General features: G+C 38.3%; 3 protein-coding genes and 1 pseudogene across 5 annotated transcripts in view; 1 reads left to right on the top strand and 3 right to left on the bottom strand.

The window, feature by feature from the left end:
• The window catches only part of LOC131312049 (putative late blight resistance protein homolog R1B-16), a 104,773-nt gene extending 96,690 nt beyond the window's left edge, over nucleotides 1-8,083 (bottom strand). Inside the window, exons 1-3 of one of the 2 annotated variants that reach the window (XM_058339768.1) lie at nucleotides 6,917-8,082; nucleotides 3,805-4,367; nucleotides 1,846-3,571 (exon numbers count right to left, since the gene is read on the bottom strand). In XM_058339768.1, the coding sequence (XP_058195751.1) occupies nucleotides 1,847-3,571; nucleotides 3,805-4,367; nucleotides 6,917-7,313 (2,685 nt within the window). In that variant the 5' untranslated portion in view covers nucleotides 7,314-8,082 and the 3' untranslated portion in view covers nucleotide 1,846. Of the gene's footprint in view, nucleotides 1-1,225; nucleotides 3,572-3,804; nucleotides 4,368-6,916 lie in introns of those variants that run through there. The other variant, XM_058339769.1, reaches the window with a different exon arrangement.
• A 572-nt stretch (nucleotides 8,084-8,655) lies between these two features.
• Nucleotides 8,656-11,996, top strand: LOC131312060 (uncharacterized). 2 transcript variants are annotated; one of them, XM_058339788.1, is made up of 3 exons: nucleotides 8,656-9,067; nucleotides 11,008-11,225; nucleotides 11,977-11,996. In XM_058339788.1, exons 1-2 carry the CDS (start codon nucleotides 8,740-8,742, stop codon nucleotides 11,223-11,225), a joined length of 546 nt encoding a protein of 181 aa, XP_058195771.1. In that variant the 5' UTR covers nucleotides 8,656-8,739; the 3' UTR covers nucleotides 11,977-11,996. The 2 variants fall into 2 exon arrangements, with proteins under 2 accessions (XP_058195771.1, XP_058195772.1); XM_058339789.1 differs by lacking the exon at nucleotides 11,977-11,996 and having other exon boundaries at nucleotides 11,008-11,468.
• On the bottom strand, nucleotides 11,639-16,007 carry LOC131312062 (tubby-like protein 8; annotated as a pseudogene).
• Nucleotides 16,008-18,336: 2,329 nt separating this feature from the next.
• LOC131312051 (putative late blight resistance protein homolog R1B-16) lies at nucleotides 18,337-21,124 on the bottom strand. The gene is made up of 2 exons (XM_058339772.1): nucleotides 20,537-21,124; nucleotides 18,337-20,307 (listed from the first exon to the last, which is right to left on the bottom strand). Exons 1-2 carry the CDS (start codon nucleotides 21,011-21,013, stop codon nucleotides 18,583-18,585), a joined length of 2,202 nt encoding a protein of 733 aa, XP_058195755.1. The 5' UTR covers nucleotides 21,014-21,124; the 3' UTR covers nucleotides 18,337-18,582.
• Between the last annotated feature and the right edge of the window lie 219 nt (nucleotides 21,125-21,343).

The raw sequence follows: 21,343 nt of genomic DNA, 5'->3' as shown, positions 1-21,343 counted from the left end.
CACAAAAAATTGCACTAGACTTCTTTACATAAAATAGGCCCAATTGAAATTTAGGAGCCACAAAATAAGCCAAAATTGTGAAATTATTCATTAAAAACACTAATGCATTAAAAAAAAGAAAAAGAAAATAACTTAAGGGTCGGCAAGATCTAGCAAGAAAGATATAGCCAATCAAAAAAGATCAAAAAAGAAAAAGAAGATATAGCCGATCATAAGGAGTAAGTACGGCAGGAACTAGAAACGCTTCATGCTTGAGGAGTCGAAGGGGAGGGAAGACAACAACCAACGACTGTGGACGGAAAATACTTGCACACGGAATTCCTTGAGGCCTCTCCTTTACTATCTCCAACTCTCCACCTTTACCAAGTAAGTTTTTTATTATCTTAACCAGTTGACCTAATTGGTAAAATTTTTAGGATTTTCTATTTATGGTGATGAATATAATAATATTATGTGGGGTTTGAATTGTTTGATGTCCTCTTGTGCCAATCTTGAGGATCTCTTGAAAAGTGGTGAGTTTTCTGATAGTGGTGGGAGAGATTTATTTTCAGAATTAAAAGTTTTGAATAATGTTTTGCCAAACGATAAAAGAAAGCCAATTGATGTGTTGAATTACTTGAAGACATTGGATGGTTGTTTCCCGAATGCATGGATTGCATACAGAATATTGTTGACTATACCGGTTACAGTTGCATCGGGGGAAAGAAGCTTTTCAAAGTTGAAATTGATCAAAAATTATCTTCTGTCAACCATGTCACAAGAAAAATTAAATGGATTGGCTATGTTGTCTATCGAGAAAGAGTTGGTAAAGCAGCTTAACTATGGAGATTTAATCAGTGCGTTTGCAGCAAAAAGTGCGAGAAGAATAATTTTCAAATGATGGATTTTGAGGTATTGTAATAATTGCATTTTTTTTGGGATAATTATATGTTTCTATTTTGTAATGGTAAATCTTTTGTATTGGTTTTTTTTTTTTATGACTCTTTGTAGATCACTTTTGTATGAAAAATATAAGGTGGCCTCATTCAAAAGGTTCGCTTCCGACCTCCAAAACTTATGAGCCGGCCCTGAGAAAACCTACACACTTACTGCATACATACAAGGGCATTTTTTGAACTTCACACAGATGGCTTCGTCGCTTACATGCTCTCAAAACAAGCCAATCCTCCTTTAGGGAGTCAAGGTGGGATTAAAACCCAACTCGTGCTTTATAACACAGAAGAGATAGATGGTAATAGAGATTACTTGCATTCCTGTCCTTTTAGACTTGTTATACACAACTTTAAAAAAGAAGAAGAAGAAGAAGATATCCGTACAAACACAAAAGGGATTTCATAGACCCAAATCTAGAACCTCCGTTAATAGTAACCCAGTAATTGGAAAACCAAATGAAAATCCCCTCCACGTCCCAACGCCCCCACTTTCTGATCCAGACTCATCATCGCCCCTGACCCCAATGATGATAATTTAATTTAGCCCTAATCAGTAAGAGGAAAAAAAAAACTTACTGTACTTTTTTTTTTTTTTTTTTTTGATAATCAAAAAGGGTAGGAGAGGGCGACCGGCGTAGCAACTCCCCTTGGGCGTGACCATAGGGGCTCCCGACCCGCTGTGAAATGTCCGGTTTGAGCCAAAGCTACCGTCCGTGAGGACAGATCGTCACCACAGCACCACTTAGGTGCACAGCTGGCACAGGGCCTTCCACGCGTCCCTCCAGCTCATATAATTTTTTTGCAACTGGAAGGGCTCGAACCCGAGTGCACGTGGAGGGAGAGGCACTTAAGCCCCATCACCCGTGCCAACTGGGCTACCACCCTGATGGTTACTGTACTTAATAAGGAGCACCTCAGCAGTTACCCCAGAACGTAATATTTAGGAAATCATCATCTCCTCTTCTATTTCTTTGCTTTTCCTGAATCTCCCTGGCTGATTCCTCTGCATATCGACTGGAATGCTGAATCCTAATTTCGCGGAGTTCGTTTAGATTAGCAAAGTCAATCAGGATCCGCTCCAGTTTTCTGCAATCTTGGATCACTAAGACCTCAAGTCCCGGAAATTGATATTCGAAAGCACTCCACTCCACGATATCCAGATATTCAAGCCTCAAGTACTTGAGTTGAGAGAACTCCTCCTCAAGTTCACTTATGTTCCAAATTGGTCCCACACAGGCATTGTATAATTTGAGAACCTCAAGGCTCGGCAGGGTTTGAAGGATTATTGACAGCTCCCCCCACTTCAATCTCGTATATTTCAAAGTTAGCCGCGTAAGAGTAGGAGGAAGCTTCAGCCCATTAATGCTTCTGGAGTGAACACAGAGTATCTCAAGGCATTTTAAGAATTCTAGGTCGGCGAGAATATAATGATCTCGATCTGCATAAAGTCCTAGCTTCCTTAGATTGGGAATCCTTTCCAAAAAACGTAGGCAATGCTTACAAATACACATTTGGTGCAAGGTCTGTAAGCTCTCTAACATATTCCCCTCCTCTTCATCATAATTAGAAACATGATGATATTCGAATTTCCCCTTTTTAGTATATAGATGCCTCAACTTAACCATCTTAACTATATCGCGAGGCAACGGAATCTTGTCCGGGAATGAAACATGGAGGTTAAGGGTTTCTAGGTTCGAGAGGTAGGGAAAACAATTCTCTGCATGGACAGGTTGTACTCTTGATAACCTAAGTGCTAAGTATCTCAAATGAACCAGATCTCCTATTCCTATTTCTCCTCGGCTTGTATCAGAGATTAACTGCAACACCGTTCCATATCTTATATCTCCAATGTTTTTAGCGGAGATTAAATGCAACACCCTGAGAAGTTTGAAGTTTTCAATAAAAAATGACAGTTTCATTGGCATTGAAAGTGGCCCGGGTTTGAATAGATATGATAGTTCAAGCCTTGAATGGGAAGAGTTTGGCAAGGAGAGGAACAAAAAAGATCGAAGGTTTCTAGCACAAGGCCTTGGGGGAAGCTTATGAAAGAAGTGACGGCCAATGAAGAGGCGACGATGCTTATTTGTAATAGAAGATGAAAAAGAATCGTCCCCGTAATTTTGCACAAGAAAATTATCCTCTTCTGCTTTTTTCAAGCATAATTCACGCAGAAGATCATGGATACGGCATGCTTTAACTCCTCCGTGGGATTTACTTTTCGCAGCTACCATTACGAGATTTCTATCAATAAGACCGATCAAGTAATCTTGTGCTATGGCCTCCAAGCTTTTCCCCCCATCAATTTGCTGAATAAATCCCTCTGCAATCCATAACCATATCAACTCGCGTACAAAGATTTCAGAATCTTCGGGGTGTCCTCCAATGTAAAGAAAACATGCTTTTAAATGAAGAGGCAGGTGATTGTAACTAAGTTCTAGTATCTCCATGCAACCCTCTTGGTTTTTGGCAATGATTGAACATAAATTTTTGGCAACTTTATCCCACACGTCGAGTGTCTTGTCTTCCATTGCCAGAATGCCAGCTATTGCAACAACTGCGAGTGGTAGTCCTTTACATTTTTCTGCGATTTGGTTACCGATATCCACCAACTTCGGTGGGCATTGTTTCTTCCCAAATACCTGTTAGATATATATGGGCAATATTAGATGTCTATAATTGTAATTACACACAACATGATCTAAGTAATAGAGTTTTAAGAATTTATATGACAAGAATAAGAAATGTTTCAAAATAGAAATACTTGAAAAGAAATTATAAATTGAAAACATATGACAACAACATAATGATGCACTTGCTTTAATCACTATTTCTAGTTATATTACGCACAACATTTTGTTTTTAAAACAAATACCTTCTTTTGTAATAACTCCCAACTGCAACTTAATGATAAGGGATTCAAACAATGAGAGACACAGGGGACGCTAGCCGGTTGAACAGGTAATCGACTAGTTAACAACACTTTACTCCCCTTGCATTCCTTAGGGAATGATCTTTGGATATCATTCCAAGCCTCAATGTCCCATATGTCATCCATGACAATGAGATATTTATTACCCCGCAAGCATTTATATACCATTTCTCCCAACTTATACTCACCACTCTCCCCGTAATCTTTATATTTTCCTGGGAAAGCTGATTCCAGCATACTAATCAACAAATTACTCTTCATGGTCTTGTGATAGTCTTGAGAAACATCAGCCCATGCACGAATTTCAAACTTCTGCGACGTCCAAGGATGATCATACACTTTTCTGGCCAACGTGGTTTTGCCGCCTCCACCAACGCCGATGATTGATATAATCTCCAGCCGTCCACCTTCTCCACTATCATGAAGCTTTCCCATTAATGTCTCTATCTCATCCTTGAAACCGACCAGCGTCTTCTCTTCTACTACTTTGGATGTGTTTCTCCCTCCTGATGGAAATAAAAGGAAAGGTAAAGATCAAGGGACAAGCCAAAAGTTAGGGGTAATAAAATAAATAAATTTTCTGCGTTTTGGAATTGAGCAATTTCCCATATCCCATGATTCCCATTATGAATAAATTATTTCACAAGACTCTCATTTAAGTAGTTGTACGTCTGATTGATATAATATTGCCGACCGAAAAGGAAAACAATTGTGGTTGTATCAAATCAATTGAATTAATGCTAAATTAACTGTTTATTGTAGCATTAGCCTGCATATTTTTTGTGGTTCATGTTACTCATTATTATGGTTCATGTTGTGTATTGTTATGGTTGATGATATGAATGATAAGGTTTTTTTTTTATCAGCTTTTATTAAGAAAACTCGATAAGGGTACATTGAGCAATGACCAGTACAAAATTTTGATTCTTAACCAAGCCAATATTCGTCCCTAAAGTTTAGGAACACACAACAGTGTCCAAAACAGTCTGTACATCTATGAATGTTTGCATAGGTGAGTTTTTTTACTATGTGTTATTTTAGCTTTTTTGAGTTGTAATATTGATTGCAATTAAAAGTGTTCCCTCTGGTAAGATAGATTTTGAGTAACACTTGCCAAAGGTTTGTGGATTAATGAACTATCTTTTTCTATTGATCAACAACTTTTTGTCAATATTTTTTTCATTCTTCTCACATTTGATTATGATTTGTTCACAGAAGCGCCTCCTCCTAACTTATCCTGGCTAAGTCCATTTGAAGTATTATGCTTGAGCCTATCAAACAAAAGTATTATGCTTGATTTTGTGCCGTAGGTATTTGGAGGCTTAAACCTCCAATATCATATCTATGTTGAGGAGTATATGACAAGAAATTATTTTGCTGTTGGATTCAATAGCTGCAACAATGTCATTACGGAGAACTAAAGCCAGAAATCACAAGGGGTGAAGAAAGCATTAGATCATTCCCCATGGTGTACTGACCTAGATTGTATCAAATTAATCCCCTTGGAGAAGAGAATTTAGTCGTGCAGTGTATACTTGACTTGCACGTAGTTACCAAGGGCTATGTTAATTTGGTCTTATTAGGGCTTCCACTTTGGTCGTACATATATATAGGACGGCATCAGTATGGAATTGGTTTTATTTTTCCCATGTGATTGTGTGTTTGTTATCCGCAGTATCAAATACATTTTATGCAACGGTTTATAATTGAATTTGTGGTAATTGACTGTGATAGATTATGCTAGTATATCGTAAGACGAGCGGTACTAGTAATACGATTCGTGCTAGGCGAAGATACTCTATGCCGCTTGATGACACACGAATATTTTTAGGAGATATGTGGAGGGCCCGAGAACCCTAACAGTATCTGGTGAATCCAAATAAGAAATCATTCGATAAAATAAATCTAGGTTGCAAAGGGTTAGGTGGATTCGAAACCCTAGACATTTTCTTCCGTTAAATCTCATTGCATTCAATTGCGTCTTTCTTTAGTTTTCTCAAAATCAAGAATCAGTTCTTTTCTTAATTAATTTAGAAAGTAACTGAAATAATTGTGACTTAGCCTTCGTAATCCCAGAGGACAATACTTAGAATATTTACCTTAGAATATTTACCACTATCTTTTTAGTAGTAGTAATTGTTTCGTTTTATTACTTATTTTTGGTATAGTAAAACAACGATCAATTTGCAATGCACCAAAAAAAGGAAAAGGCAGCAAGTCATGTCTTGCATTGCCCTGTGCAGGAGACGAATCCTAGAATAGTTGGATTGATTTATATGCAAAGATGTGGAGGGTATGCTTGTGAATCTGTGATAGGGGCATAAATGTGCCCATTAACGTCTCCTAAATTATTCTTATTCTGTCAACTTACTATATTACTTGAAGTTTGATACTCATTTTCTTGTTTGAGGACTCAAGGAGCTGTTGGATGACATTTGGAGCTAAGTCGAGAGCTAACGGTATCGCGAGGGTGCTCAAGGCTTGAAGAGAAATGGAACAGAACAAAATCAGCATATCCCGTCCGGACGGGAGTGGCGTCCCTTCGGTCGGGATTTCTAGGGGGTCAACTAGTAAACTTTCCAAGTAATATAGTATACAGATGCGGATGGTATGCTTGATGTTAAAATATTCTTAGTTGTGAAAAAGAAAAAAATGCATCTTTCTTTGGAGTTTGGACGAGCATAGATGAACTTATATTAATCTGACTAACTTTCGAGCTCCGATCGATCACTGAACAGTGTGCGAATTGTACAGTACAGGTGGGTAAACTTTTTCGTATGAAATATGTTGAACTCCTTTTGTTTGATTTACGATTAGTTCATTTAGTTTCCTTGCCGAATAAGGCTGACAAGGAGATAAATCTAGAGGCTCTTCAATTTAGCGATTAATCTGATTTGGGTTTTGAAAGTTTCCTAGGAACGTTATTGTTTATTACTCAATAGTCTTCAATTTCGTTGTGTAAAACACGGCAAATATTGAAACTAAAAACATACAAAAACTAAAGTCTATTCAAATTTACTAATTTTGAAATATTGAGAATATGTTCCAATAATACCTGATCCACTTGATCCGGTACAAGAATGCTTGAGTTTTTTGACAGTTGTTCCGTTAATGTCATACATATTTTCATCGTACATCTGCTTCACCTTCGCTGTAAGTGTCTTGATCTCCTTTTTGACACTTTCGAGGTCCAGGGAAAGATCATCCTGCTTGTAAGCACGACTTACAAACAATTCTACGGTGTTCTCTGATTCAAGTACCACCTCTCTGATCTGCCTCACCAGATTCATCACTTCTATATGCTCGTTGCGTTTCTTCTCCGTAGCTTTGAGGAACTCTCTCAGGTACTTTATCTCCATCTCAATAGATTGAAGTTGAATTAAAAGGAGCTTGGAGTTCGTTATAAGCTGTTCCAAGGTCTCCAAAAAAATATCAACAGCAATATCACCCATCTCTCTCTCTCTAGCTCGCAGCGGATTGATGAGGTAGAAGGGAGTCTTATGGTTGATTAATGGTTGCAGATCTAGACTAGAATTGGGTAATGTGATCTCCTTCCAGATTAGATTCCCCCCAACAGTTAAGCGAAAAGAAAGTCAAAAAGGTGGCAGGGATAGGAGGGATTGTGGACTGTCGGTAAGGAACGAATTTGTGGGTTTGTGTGGTGTACGTTGGGAACGAATTGAGGATAGGGTTGGGAGTGAAAAGGAAATTTTTCCGGCTGGAGGGGTGTTTTGGTCATCTTGCATGCCTTGAGCTCCAACACGTGTCATTATTTTAGCAAGCCAGGGATTGTGAATTATTAACCGTTAGGCCTAATAAGACAAATGGCTTATTTTTTCGTCCTTATTTTAATTTTTTTCGCTCTTCTTCGAAAATGATAAACATTATCCTCTATGTGATTGGTGAAAATTGTATATGGTTTACGGAATCAATATACTTTTTGATAATAAAGAGTTAGGGGGCATTTCAAAAAACAAAAAGCAAAAAAAAACGTAGGCATTTTTACCATATCGTTCACACAAGTTAATAAGTTCTGGCATTTTATCAAGTTATTTTCCAAAACTAACAACTTGTTAACAAAAATTGTTTTTGCTACAGTAACTCTACTCATAAACAATTTACAATTATTCACTATCAGAAACGACTTGATATTTCTCAACTTATTCACTATTGAAAACGCCTAATAACTTGATTGCAACAAATTCATTCTAAAAACTTATTCATTTTCGAAAACGCCTCTTAGTTTGTGGTGGAATCCACATAATTTCCACCAATCACAAGAAGGGTAATATCACCCTTCTTGAAAGAAAGTGAACAAAATTATTCTCCTTTGGAATGGATAATCCGGTGAAGTCATGGGATTTACAATCTCATGGCATGGCATTGTCAAATAAGATTTTTTGACAGAGCTTAATGGAAGAAACACATTTATATAGCCGATCCCAAGTGATTGAGACGTAAGGCTCGGTTTGGTTTGGTTTGGTTTGGTTATACCACCATCCAAACCTGCTATCAAACAGGGTCTAAACGTTCATAGATTTTGTTTGTTTTAAGATTTTAAAATTTTTGCGCATGATTTTTAATAAATTTTTTATATTTATCTTTATCTATTAATTATTTTAAAAAATTTCCCTCAAAATCTAAACCAAACAAAAATATTTTGAACGTTCTACGTACTACCAACGGTTGTGGAGCTAGTTTATACATGGAGCTTCAGCAAGTGGACTCCTGGACGGTAGACCGGTCATTGGATAGATTATGGACCATGCTAGATATGAGTGGCTCCATTTGCACACACTCTTCACCACCAAACAAACCAAAACAGAAAGAGAAAAAAAATGACCCTAAAGCTGTGGCTTTGGCTCTCTCAATCTAGCCATGGCATCAACAATTACCCCCTCCACTTCTCCCCTTTGCTACTTCTACACTAGTCCCATTTCAAGATTTGCTTGCACCTTCAAAATCAGAGCTTCATCTTCATCACCAACTACCATGGCCGCCGCCTCCGCCGCCAAGGTAGTACCCGCCGTCATAGTCGGCGGCGGAAGGGTCGGAAGGGCGTTGCAGGAAATGGGAAACGGCGATGATGTTTTGGTGAGGAGAGGGGAGCCTGTGCCGTTGGATTTTGCTGGGCCCATATTGGTTTGCACGAGGAACGATGATCTTGAAGCCGTTCTTCAATCCACTCCTCAGTCTCGATGGAACGGTACTATTTCTAGCCGCCTGATTGATTACACACAGCAAATTCTTGATCTTTCTTGGATAGATTTTGGGCTTTTTGGATTTGATTTTGTCGTTATTGTTCCGGGTAATGTTTTTTTTGTGGGTTTTTTAGCTTTGAAATTTGGGAAAAACTACAATACACACCTCTTATTTGAATGTGTATCATTTACACCCCAAAATGTTATAAATTATTGAGAAAATGTTACAAATCGTATTGCTAAAAAGTTACGAATCGTATAAAGATTACGAGATGTACCAAAATGTTATTAATTATAATGAAAATGTTACGAATCGTAATGCTGAAAAGTTACGAATTCTAGGACAAAAGTTACGAAACACGCTAAAATATTATGAATAAATCATAAAATAGGTATATATGGTACACCCTTTTAAAGGGTGTGTATTGTAGACTTTTCCTTGAAATTTAGGTAGATTAAAGCCTCAATAACAGCATGGTGTGTAATCCAATATTGCCATTTGGGTAATGTCTCAATGGAACATTTCCATTGTTTGAGCATCTCCAGCAGTCCCTAGCTATTTAAGCAAGGAAAAATGCAATTTTTCATTATGGCTAGCCACTAAATCCATAGAGCTCCCAATAGCTTAAGCAAAACTTCTTTTGATAAAAAAAAAAGGACCCAAAACCCATTCTCTCTCTCCCACAAATTTTCTTTCTGTTCCTCCGGCTCACACTTTCAGAACAGAAAACTACATATATACATACACATCCATACACAAAACTACATATATACATAGACATATACTCAACAAAATTCGAAATCACAAACACCTATCAATCCCAACGATTGAAATGTGTTTCAAACCCACCAATTGAACATCAAACCCAATCAACCGATTCCCTTTCAAACCCACAGATTGAACTTCATACCCACAAAGGCAGGGAGCGATGACTCCAACGAGGAAGATATGTTCTCCGATGATCGTAGACGGCGGCCGACGGCGACGGGGTAGGCGACGTTGACGATGACGCTGGTAATCAACAAGGTCAACGACGATGACGGCGGACGCCGTAGACGACGATGAGGAGCCCAACGATGACCGTGGACGACAAGGCTGTAGCAGAGAGAGAGAGGGAGAGAGAGGAACTCAGAGCAAGCGAGCCACAAAACCTCGCTGAACCAAGCGAGCTACAGTAGCATCCCTTCAAACTCGCGAGCTTGGAGCGAGGCTACTGGGAGTGGGATTTAGGACTTCTTCTCGGGTAATAAGCGAAATTCTCCAACAGCCAAGGCCGTTGGAGATGCTCTTAGAGCCTAAATAACGGCAATGCCATGGTCATTCTTTGGCTAGCGAGAGTGCAAAAATGCCACTTTGCAAATGTCTGTCCTATGAATGGTCATGAGATGGAAAAATATGGCTTCGACAATTTAATGTGGGCCTGTCAGGCGGAAAAAGAAGGCCTCTATATCAAAATTTTACATAAGATTCTATGTATTGTCAATGGGTTTAGCTACCCATTGTCGTTTAGTGATCAAATTGGAAGTGGGGTAAATCCATTAGAGATACTCTTAGGTTGCATTTTTCACAGTTGGGAACACTGAAACAGAAGAAAGTAATAAGATGCGAACTTCCTCTCGTTTACGAGGGTATACCAATTTTTGAGGTGGATTGGATTGATGTATTTGGAATTGAATTTATGTAGTTATGATAGGCCTAAGCTCACGCAGGTAACTTGTCAATGATGTTCTATGATTGAAATTTCATTTCATTTCCTTAAAAAAAAAAAAAAAAACACTTTTGTAGAACACGGTGTCACTTTGCTACTTGCAGTAATCTCATTCTTGACTTGAATGGCATGATATATCAGAGCAGTGCAATACAATATGTCGAATATGCAAAATTGTATTAGCTATATGGGTTGTTGATGAGTCTTTCTTGCGATGCATATTAACAATATAGCAGATTTGGTATTCTTCCAGAATGGAATGCTGGAGCCGTGGTTTCATAGTAAAGGTTTGGGTGATGCAGACCAAGTTTTGGCATACTTTGCCATATCAAAGCTTGGCGAACCTCCTATTGACGGAAAAACAGATACTAATCCCGAAGGCTTGACTGCTGCTTTCGGGAAATGGGCATCTGCAGTGGCAGCAAGATTACATGCTGGAGGCCTTTCTTGCTAGGTAACGCATGAGATTTGTATCATAGAAGTAATCAAGAACTCGAGACTAGGTTATGGGCAGCAGTAATGGCTTCAGTTTAGGAGTAACTAAGAATAATCTGACAGCTGTGTGTTTCATGGAAGCCTAAGTTATTTTGGAAGTTTCTCCCAAACCAAAACATGATGTTAGATGCATGTACAATGAATTGAACTATGGAGTATATTGTTTGATGAAATGGAAAACATAATCCAATTCTTTGGTGGATTCAAAGGGTTTCATAATCTGCAAACGACACGAATGAGCAGACTCTTCTTCCCTTTTCTTCAAAACGGGTTCTTTTTCCTTGCAAGAAAAGAAAGGTGATTCACACAGAAATCTGAAGAGGAAAGAACAAAACAAAGAAGCACGAATGTGTTTTTCTGCTAACAATGATAAGAGTGGAAAATCGAATACCCATTTGAACAAAAACCAGTAAACCTGCTTACAAACTATTTTGTGACTCCAGAAATTTGAGATGAGTTCCAATGTGTTCAATTTACTTGGAATACAACAAACAGAGAACTCAGGTGCATGAAGGGATAGAACTAGAGTTCAAATTACTAGGAACGAATATAGACCAGAAAAGTCGAGTAGAATAGTTCTTTTGTGATTATAGCTAGAAGATAGGCCAAAAGCATTCTCTTTGATAGTAGTTCGGCTCGATGCCCTTCCAGAAATTGAGGACTATTTTCCATCTGCTCAAAAGACTTACAAACCGAGCTCAAAATCGCAGCATATAAGCTGAATCAGTGGGTAGTGGAATAAAATATCTTCGCATTCAGAGGTTGAACTATGATGACAACTGCAGAATACAATCACAATGCGCAGCAAAGCTTTGAATCAATGGAAGCCAAACATATGTAAAATGCTTGGAAACCAGTCAAAGGATATCCGCAACGAAAAAAGTGATAAAACTTTAGTTTCTCTTGTCCTAGTTATCGCTTGAGTATCTAGACAGGGCACCAAATGTAATGTCAAAAAGGGACGTATTTTCTTATATACCTGAAATCCATTACATACTTCGATTTCGCCACCCTTCCAAGTTGTAAGATTGTCTGCTTTCCATTCTCCTAAGTAAACCAAATTAAAGTTAGTACTTCACAGTGGTATATAAAAGTAAGTATGCATAGTGTCATTTTTTCCATATGGTACACAGCATTTGTATGTTGGAAAGTGGAGTGTTTTCGTTTCACTTGAACCCTTCAGCCTGGGAACAGCTTAGAAAGAACTCAAACAAGGAATGAAAATGGTGAGGATAGGCAGTTGAGTTATACCTCTAAAATCAGCTGGAAATTCTTCACCGAGCTCTGGATTCTAAGTCCTGCTCGCGTTCTTACATTGTTGTAAGCTGCTAGAGCAACAAAAAAATAAACCCAAAACACAGAGATAAGGTGGTAAAACATGATGTGTTCGCAAAGAAACATATGCTAGACTCTAGAGCAACAAAACCAATCCATACGAAACACAGATAAGGTGGTAAAACATGATAGGTTTCATAATAAACCATATGCGAACTTACATTGTTGTAATGTGGAATCCTTGAAAATAGCTGATGGACTTTGTTCGCTTTCCCTTCCCAATCCTTTGGTAGTCCAGCAACATGTTGTACTACAGTTGATGCGCGAAACACATTACAAATGACAAGGAGATTGGCAACTTGAAAATGACTACATGATTTACAAAGATATACACATAGTTCTAACTTAATCCATCATATTAACCTGACTTGTACTCTTAAGCAACATGGATTGGTGCTTTGATATCCACACCCTCATGCTTCTGTAACTTCCTGTCCATGTGGCTATTGTAGGCACGAATCTGTAGAAGCAAAAGAGAAATTAAACTATATCATTAACAACCAAAGTCGAGAGAGAGAGAGGGAGGGAGAGGAAGAGAGCGAGAGAGAGCTTACGACACAACTGCCAATGGTGGTTTAGAGTCTTTAGACTATTTAGAAGAGGAATGGGGGTTACCCTGCGATCGTGCATGTTCAACCAAATTAAGGACTAACATCTGTTTTGTTGTATTGATTGATGAGATATTCTCGTCATCATAATTACTTTTAAGAACTTTACCCGATCCCAAGCATGGTATTTTGAAAGTAACGATTCCAATAAAGCTATCATCCAAACTGCTAAATATCCCGTTCATGTTTTGAGCTACAACAAACTCTGATCTCCCCTTGTGCCGGCGGTGATGAGCCACAGCCAGGCAGCCAGCTTCCGATCTTGTCGTCCTTTACCTTCCTATTGTTTCATATGATCAGAATAAAAGGCCGAAATGGAATTTCAAGGTGGTATGTTAACCAGATATCGACAATTCTAGTAGAGAAATTGTTCAATATCACAACCAAAGTTTACACGTATCATGTAGTTAAGAAAATTTTGAAGTAAAGTTGGTGATACAAAGGCTGATTGCAATGCATCTTGAACACTGTAACTCCACTCAAATGGCCACAACCACGCCGAATCTAATTACATTAGTATTCTCATCCTTTTTAGTTTCAACAGTCGAATTTCTAAAGTCACAAGAACGACCATGTCTGTAAAGATCTATGTAGCACGGACACTTTGTCAGAGGCCACGTACCGGTGTCGGACACCGACACTCTCCGGACACGTGTCAGACACTCATTTCCAAGTGTCGTAGTTTTTTATCAATGTTTTTCATTTGGACACTCCGGAACACTTTAAAAATGCTATAGACACTTGGAAAACAAGTCGGGGTTGATAAAAAAAAAATAGTAGGATCTAATTAAAACTTAGGGAATTCATATTTTTTGGGTGACAAATGATGGTTTGTTGGTTAAAAAAGCATATAAATGATCAAATGCTTTTAGTCGAAATACTTTTATGAATGATATGATGATGGTTATAAACTTATAACGTAACATATATGTGGTGTTGCATATTTACAATTAAAACCGGTTGTTTTACTTTTTCTTCACGTGATAGTATACATATATGTTTTTTAAAACATGCCCCCTAACGTGTCGTGTCCTCCATTTTTTTAAAATTCCCGTGTCGGTGTTGTGTCACGTGTCCGTGTCAGTGCTACATAGGTAAAGATGAACGACACTATGCTCTATCTAAAGAGGAGGATATCATTGTTCTGGTTTAGAAAAGGCAGTAAAAAAAAAACGTGGTGATATCATAGAATACACTAACTCTCCTATTTCACGATAAGTTAGAAACAATTGTATAGTATGTAATCCTTGGTTCATATGGTTATGAGTTGTACACATGATCCAGACGCTTCTAAAGTTAATTCATCCAACAACCATATAGAAACATTCTGACTATCCCTCCTTTGTTGACACTGTCATCGAATGAAACTAACTGTGTTCGGTTTGGTTCTAGAGACCTAGCCCTTTTCTCTCTGCCCACGGTTCCCAATAAGTTTTCTCCCCAATTATTACTCTCATTTCTCTATCTATCTCTCTTCACTCATTACTCCAAAAACCTCCCTCAAAATCCAAACCAAACGAAGTAAACTTCCACTATGGTAATTACATGTGATTGAACAGACAAATGCATTCATTTTAGCACGTTTATGTATGACCCATTTCGTGCCAATTCAGGTATCAATCTAACACAGCAACTAATCAGAAGGAAAGCAAAAACAAGCAGACGAACGATAATGATGCACATGGTCCGGATTTGAGTACATCCACGAACAAGTATGGAAAGAAAACTTTCACTGTGGAGCAAATATTTAAATGCTTGTATTTTAAGAGCTACGGTTGTTTAATCAAGTTCCTGAACCACATTGATCATTTTGTGTAAAAATTCGACTCAGTAAATATTACCGACAATAAAAAAAATTGGGGAAACCTTCGAAATCATTATCAAACACATCTTTGTTTCGATAACTCAGACGTCCGGGCCAGCATTCACTCTCAAACATATCTACATATCCACTAGAACAACAAAAATATGAAAGCAGCAGGACCTTACATTTGTATATAATGAGTAGAGGGTGCCCCTAGCTAGCCCTTCTGGTGACGCTTCTTTCGCTATTACACAAGTACACCTCCCAATATCCACTGGCAAAGGTCTACACAACAAAGACCTGAAACCAAACAGAAAATTCAACCAATTTCTCAAGATTCCATCCATGAAGCAGAAAGAGATAACTGAACCTCAAATGGGTACAAAAAAACTAGTACCTGTTTGGCAATGTAGCTCAAGATGAAGCAGGAGCAGCCTCGGAATCCGAATTCTCAGTCTCAAACTCAATTGGATCCAAACTTTTTGACCCAAAAGTCCAATTAGGATCAATTTGCTGCATACACAGCTGCAAAGAAGATGGCTTCAATGCCCTATCCCTTACACAAGACTTACCATTAGGGCTCTGTTTGGCTGCTGCAGCATTATAAAACCCATTACTGGGCACCTCATTTTCTTTACCACAACCATTAATGGAGTTCTTGGGATTATTTGGTGTGGCATTCTCTTTGTCGTCTGAGAGGGCCCCACCTTCACTGCAGCTGCGGTTGTGTTTGATCTCATTGAGGGGGTTTACATAGAGGGAATTGTAAGAGGATTGGCGTGGAAAGGAGGATTTTTTGAAACCAGACATCTGGGTATGGGCAGAGGGAGGAGGCAGAGATGTGGGATTTCTTCTATAGTAGGATTTCAGGAGTGTTCAGTCAAATGGGTAAGGATTTAGGACCACAATTATTAGGAGTATAAATTTGGGGAGGGTTTGGTAGATATGGGTGTTCTTATTAGGAGGAGCATTCTCTTCGGTAGAAAGAAAAACTCGGACCGATCTAGTTTCTTTTTGCTGGTTCTTTTCGATTTTACTTTAATCATTGAAATTGTTCATTTCATAAAACTCGTTGAGATAAAAAATTTTAGAGCTCATTGAGAAGTTCATCCCAACAAAGATCAAGTTTACTTACCATGCGCTAATGATTGAGACATGTTTATTTGAAAAAGTCAATTTCGGTTTGAGTTGTCAACATTTTTCTAAGATAAATGTGTTTTGATATTGCTATCTACGCGATTTCTAACATGATTCAATTTCTTGACTGACTTTACAAATCAAAAAATTTCGGTCATTAAAATGAGTTCGAAAGCTACCCAGAAAAGTCAAAGCAGTACGGTCTAAAAAGTAGGTAGAAGATCAAGCAACAATCATGACTAAAAAGTCTCGTGAAATGCTCGCTCCACTCACGAGAAACTGCATTCGGCATCATTCATGTATCCATATTTTCGGGAAATAATTTTGTCATTTTTTTTTTGTTAATGTCAATCTTCTGTAAGTGTTTTTTTATATCAAAAAAACACTTGTAAGGGAGTGGCGTTAACAAAAAAAAGAGTGACAAAATTAAGGGCCTTTTTTTAATACTCAATTTTCACTAGAAATTGCTCGTGTTTGAAGGCACATTTCAGCAAATTCAACCCCAAACATATAAACCTTGTACATCAATCTTTCCCTTGTATTTTCTACTCCGTATTGTTTAGATCAAGGGAGAATTTTTTTTTTTTTTTGTTTTTAATAGTTAAGATTCTCAGAAACGGGAATAAGGTTAAGTTCCACTAATCAAAAAGTGCAAAAAGTGAGTTTTGTCCTTATTCAAAAAAATTCGCATTTGTTACATTTGCATCAAATTTTTATGGATATTTATTGATTCGCCTCAACGAGATCAATCGGAAATCTATTTTTTTTACTTTTACCCAAATATTTTGAAAAATATTTGGTTACAAATAATTTTTTTTTACTTTTTCGATTCCTCTCATCGAAACGAATCAATAATCCACAAAAATTCGGGGCAAAACTAGCAAATGCAAACTTTTTTTTTGAATAAAGACAACTTCCAAAAAATCCTAAAAGTTAAGCGGAACTCAACCTAAGTGTGTAAAATAATTTGGACATCTGATTTTTTTTTTAAAAAAACCTTGGGGAGGCAACCCCTTATCTCGATCGAGTCCTATGTTTTAGTGTTGAACTAATGAATAGAGATTCAGCTTCATTTCTCGAGTTGGGAATGACATCATTCTATTGTAAGTTGCTAGCTAGCGTTGATAAGAGATGAGCTAAAGAGGTGGCCGAGCAATTGATTAGGCTTCTACCATATGCAAATAGGAGTAACAAGCAAGAGCTACGTCGACTCTTTCGGAAAATCTCATTGTTGCCACCCTAAATGCTACAGTACTACTCTAGCTCTTTGCTAAGCCCAGGAATGCTTGATCGAGAAAAGCAATGCAAGCAGCCCAGTATAGAAGTTGGAGGATGTGGAATATGATCAAGGGGCTGGAGATGGAACCAATGACCAATTGAACAGTTATTGACAACAATTTAAATTCCTTAGTACTCATGCTCTTGCTAGCCACATAGATTGAATATTTACTCTCTCCGATTAGGAAAATTCTCAGAGCGAGCACACGAGGCGGGACAGAGATGAGTGTTGTCTAGATAAATGTGTTCTCTATAGATATGCTATAAGTAGCTAACAGAATGCAATGACTCCTAGTGGCGGAAGGTCAAGTTGGAGCGGGGTAACAACTGCCTTATCTCTCTAGCATGTAGAGAAGATCATTTGGGAGTAGCTACTTTCGCTATCAACTAATTTTCCACTTTCCCACTAACATAGTACACATTTTAAAAAAAAATTTAGGGGGTTTGTTCCCCCTAAAAAAATTAGGGGTCCAACCGGCCAAGGCATGAGATTTAAGACTTTCTTCGGCTTGAATTCTGATGGAAGTTTTTTGGGTAATGAGTGAAGGGAGATAGAGAGAGAGAGAATTTATTGGGGACCGTGCGCAGAGAGAGAGAGAGCGGGGGGGGGGGGGGGGGGTGCGGGGGTGTGGGTTTGGTTTTGAGACCCAAATCCCCCTAAGGTTCGAAACCTATTGGGCGCTATCAATTCTTTTGGAGCCGTCTGTATGAAGCTTTGTTCCGAGTTTAATTGGACTCTCAGAATTAGTTGAGGTGCGCATAAGCTGGCTCGGTACACTTGAGTTATATGAAAAAAATAAATAAATAGAGAATGCAAGCTTGTTTGATTTCTCTATTGGGTAGATGAAGAAGGTGTTGCGATTTGCATATCCTTTGCTCTTATAGATCTATTGAATGGAAGCATGGAATTGAATGACAAATCAGCTATATATGGCAATAAACAAACTAAACCAAGGTCAAAATAGACAAGGCAAAATAAAACTTACAAACACAAAAGGGATTTCGTAAACTGCAAACCTCCATTAATAGTAACTGCAGGAAAACCATTTCTCCACTGGAGTAGTATTATACACACGGTGGCTCCATTTCCACAACCCCTACTGAAAATCACCTCCACGTCCCAACGCCCCACTTTCTGACCCGACTCATCATCATCATCTGATACCTTGATTCAACATCATCATCTGATTCATCATCGTCAATATCGTAGAAATTGTATCATCATCATCATCTGATGGATCATCATCATCATCATCAACAACGTTACAGTAGAAGGTAGTATTTACGCAATCATCATCACCTTTTGTATTTCTTTGCTTTTCCTGAATCTCCCTGGCCGATTCCTCTAGAGAGGGACGGGAATAACTTATATCAATTTCGCGAAGTTCGTTTTGATTAGCAAAATCAATCGGAATGCGCTTCAATTTTTTGCATGATAGGATTACTAAGACTTCAAGTCTCGGAAATTGATCTTCGGTAGCATTCCACTCCTTGATGTTCAGATATTCAAACTTCAAGTACTTGAGTTGAGAGAACCCCTCCTCAAGTTCACTTGTGTTCCAAACTGGTCCCATACAGGCTTTGTTTAATAATTTGAGAACCTCAAGGCTCGGCAGGGTTTGGAGGATTATTGACAGCTCCTCCCACTTCATGTACGTACGGTTCAAAGTTAGTTGCGTTAGAGTCGGAGGAAGCTTCAGCCGAACCTGCCAGCAATCAACATGGAGTATCTCAAGGCATTTTAAGAACTCTAGGTCCAACAAATTTCCTAGTCCGAAAAGTTTGTAAAGTCCTAGCTTCCTTAGATTGGGAGTCCTTTCCAACAAACGTAGGCAATGCTCACACATACACATTCGGTGCAAGGTCTGTAAGCTATCCAACATCCCCACCTCTTCATCATAATTGAAAACATGATGATGTTTGAATATCCCCCTTTTAGTATATAGATGCCTCAGCTTAACCATCTTAACTATATCGCGAGGCAACGAAATCTTCTCCCCGAATGAAACTTGGAGGTTAAGGGTTTCTAGGTTCGAGAGGTAGTCAAAACAATTCGGTGCACGCGGGTATAATAACGTGAGTGCTAAGTATCTCGAATGAACTAGATCTCTTATTTCTATTTCTCCTACGCTTGGATCGGATATTAAATGCAACACCCTGAGAAGTTTGAAGTTTTCAACAAAGAATGACTGAATCAGTTCAAGCCTTGAACGTGAGGAGTTTGGCAAGGAGAAGTACAGAAAAGATCGAATGTTTCGAGCACGAGGCCTTGGGGAAAGCTTAGGAAAGAACTGACGGCCAACGAAGAGGCGTCGATGCTTATTTGTAGCAGAAGATGAAAAAGAATCATCCCTGTAATTTTGCACAAGAAAATTATCCTCCTCTGCTTTTTTCAAGCATAATTCACGCAGAAGATCATGGATACGGCATGCTTTAATTCCTCCGTGGGATTTACTTTTCGTAGCTACCATTACGAGATTTCTATCAATAAGACCGATCAAGTAATCTTGTGCTATGGCCTCCAAGCTATTTCCCCCATCACTTTGCTGAATAAATCCCTCTGCAATCCATAACCATATCAAGTCGCGTACGGGGATTATAGAATCTTCGGGGTGTCCTCCAATGTAAAGAAAACACGCTTTTAAATGAAGAGGCAGGTGATTGTAACTTAGTTCTAGTATCTCCATGCAACCCTGTGAACTTTTCGCAATGATTGAACTTAAATTTTTGCCAACTTTCTCCCACACGTCGAGTGTCTTGTCTTCCGTTGCCAGAATGCCAGCTATTGCGATAACCGCGAGTGGTAGTCCTTTACATTTTTCTGCCATTTGCTTACCGATGTCCACCAACTCCGGTGGGCATTGTTTCTTCCCGAATACCTATTGGATATATATGGGCGATATTAGATGTCTATAATTGTAATTACATACAACTTGATCGAAGTAATAGGAGTTTAAGAATTTATATGACAAGAATAAAAAAATGTTTCAACATAGAAATACTTGAAAAGAAATTATAAATTGGAAACATATGAGAACAACATAATGATGCACTTGTTTCACTATTCTAGTTATATTAAGTACAACATTTTGTTTTTAAAACAAATACCTTCTTTTGTAATAACTCCCAACTGCAACTTTTTGGTAAGGGATCCAAAAAATGAGAGACGTAGGGGACGCTATCTGGTTGAACACATAATCGACTAGTTAACAACACTTTACTCCCCTTGCATTCCCTAGGAAATGATCTTTGGATATCATTCCAAGCCTCAATGTCCCATATATCATCCATGACAATGAGATATTTTTTACCCTGCAAGCATTTATATACCTTTTCTCCCAACTCACCGTAACCTTCTTGTTTTCCTGAGGAAGCTGATTCCAGAATACTAATCAACAAATCCCTCTTCATGGTCTTGTGATAGTCTTGAGAAACATTGGCCCATGCACGAATTTCAAACTTGTGCGACGTCAAACGATGATCATACACTTCTCTGGCCAACGTGGTTTTGCCACCTCCACCAGCGCCGATGATTGATATAATCTCCAGCCTTCCACCCTCTCCACTATCATGAAGCTTTCCCATTAATGTCGCTACCTCATCCTTGAAACCGACCACCGTCTTCTCTTCTACTTCTTTGGATGTGTTTCTCCCTCCTAATGAACTTGAACCTCCTGGAAATAAAAGGAAGGGCAACGATCAAGGGAGAAGCCAAAAGTTATGGGATAGTAAATGTAACAAAAAAAAAATTATCTGCGTTTGGGAATTGAACAATTAATGCTAAATTAAGGGTTTAGTGTAGCATTAGCCTGCATATTTTTTGTGGTTCATGTTACTCATTATTATGGTCCATGTTGTGTATTGTTTTTTTTTTTTGTTTTTTTTTTTGAAATGACCATGTTGTGTATTGTTATG

The sequence above is a fragment of the Rhododendron vialii genome, chromosome 12a (assembly GCF_030253575.1).
Source record: "Rhododendron vialii isolate Sample 1 chromosome 12a, ASM3025357v1".
Taxonomy (NCBI): Eukaryota; Viridiplantae; Streptophyta; class Magnoliopsida; order Ericales; family Ericaceae; genus Rhododendron; species Rhododendron vialii.
This window is presented reverse-complemented; position numbering and strand designations above follow the sequence as displayed.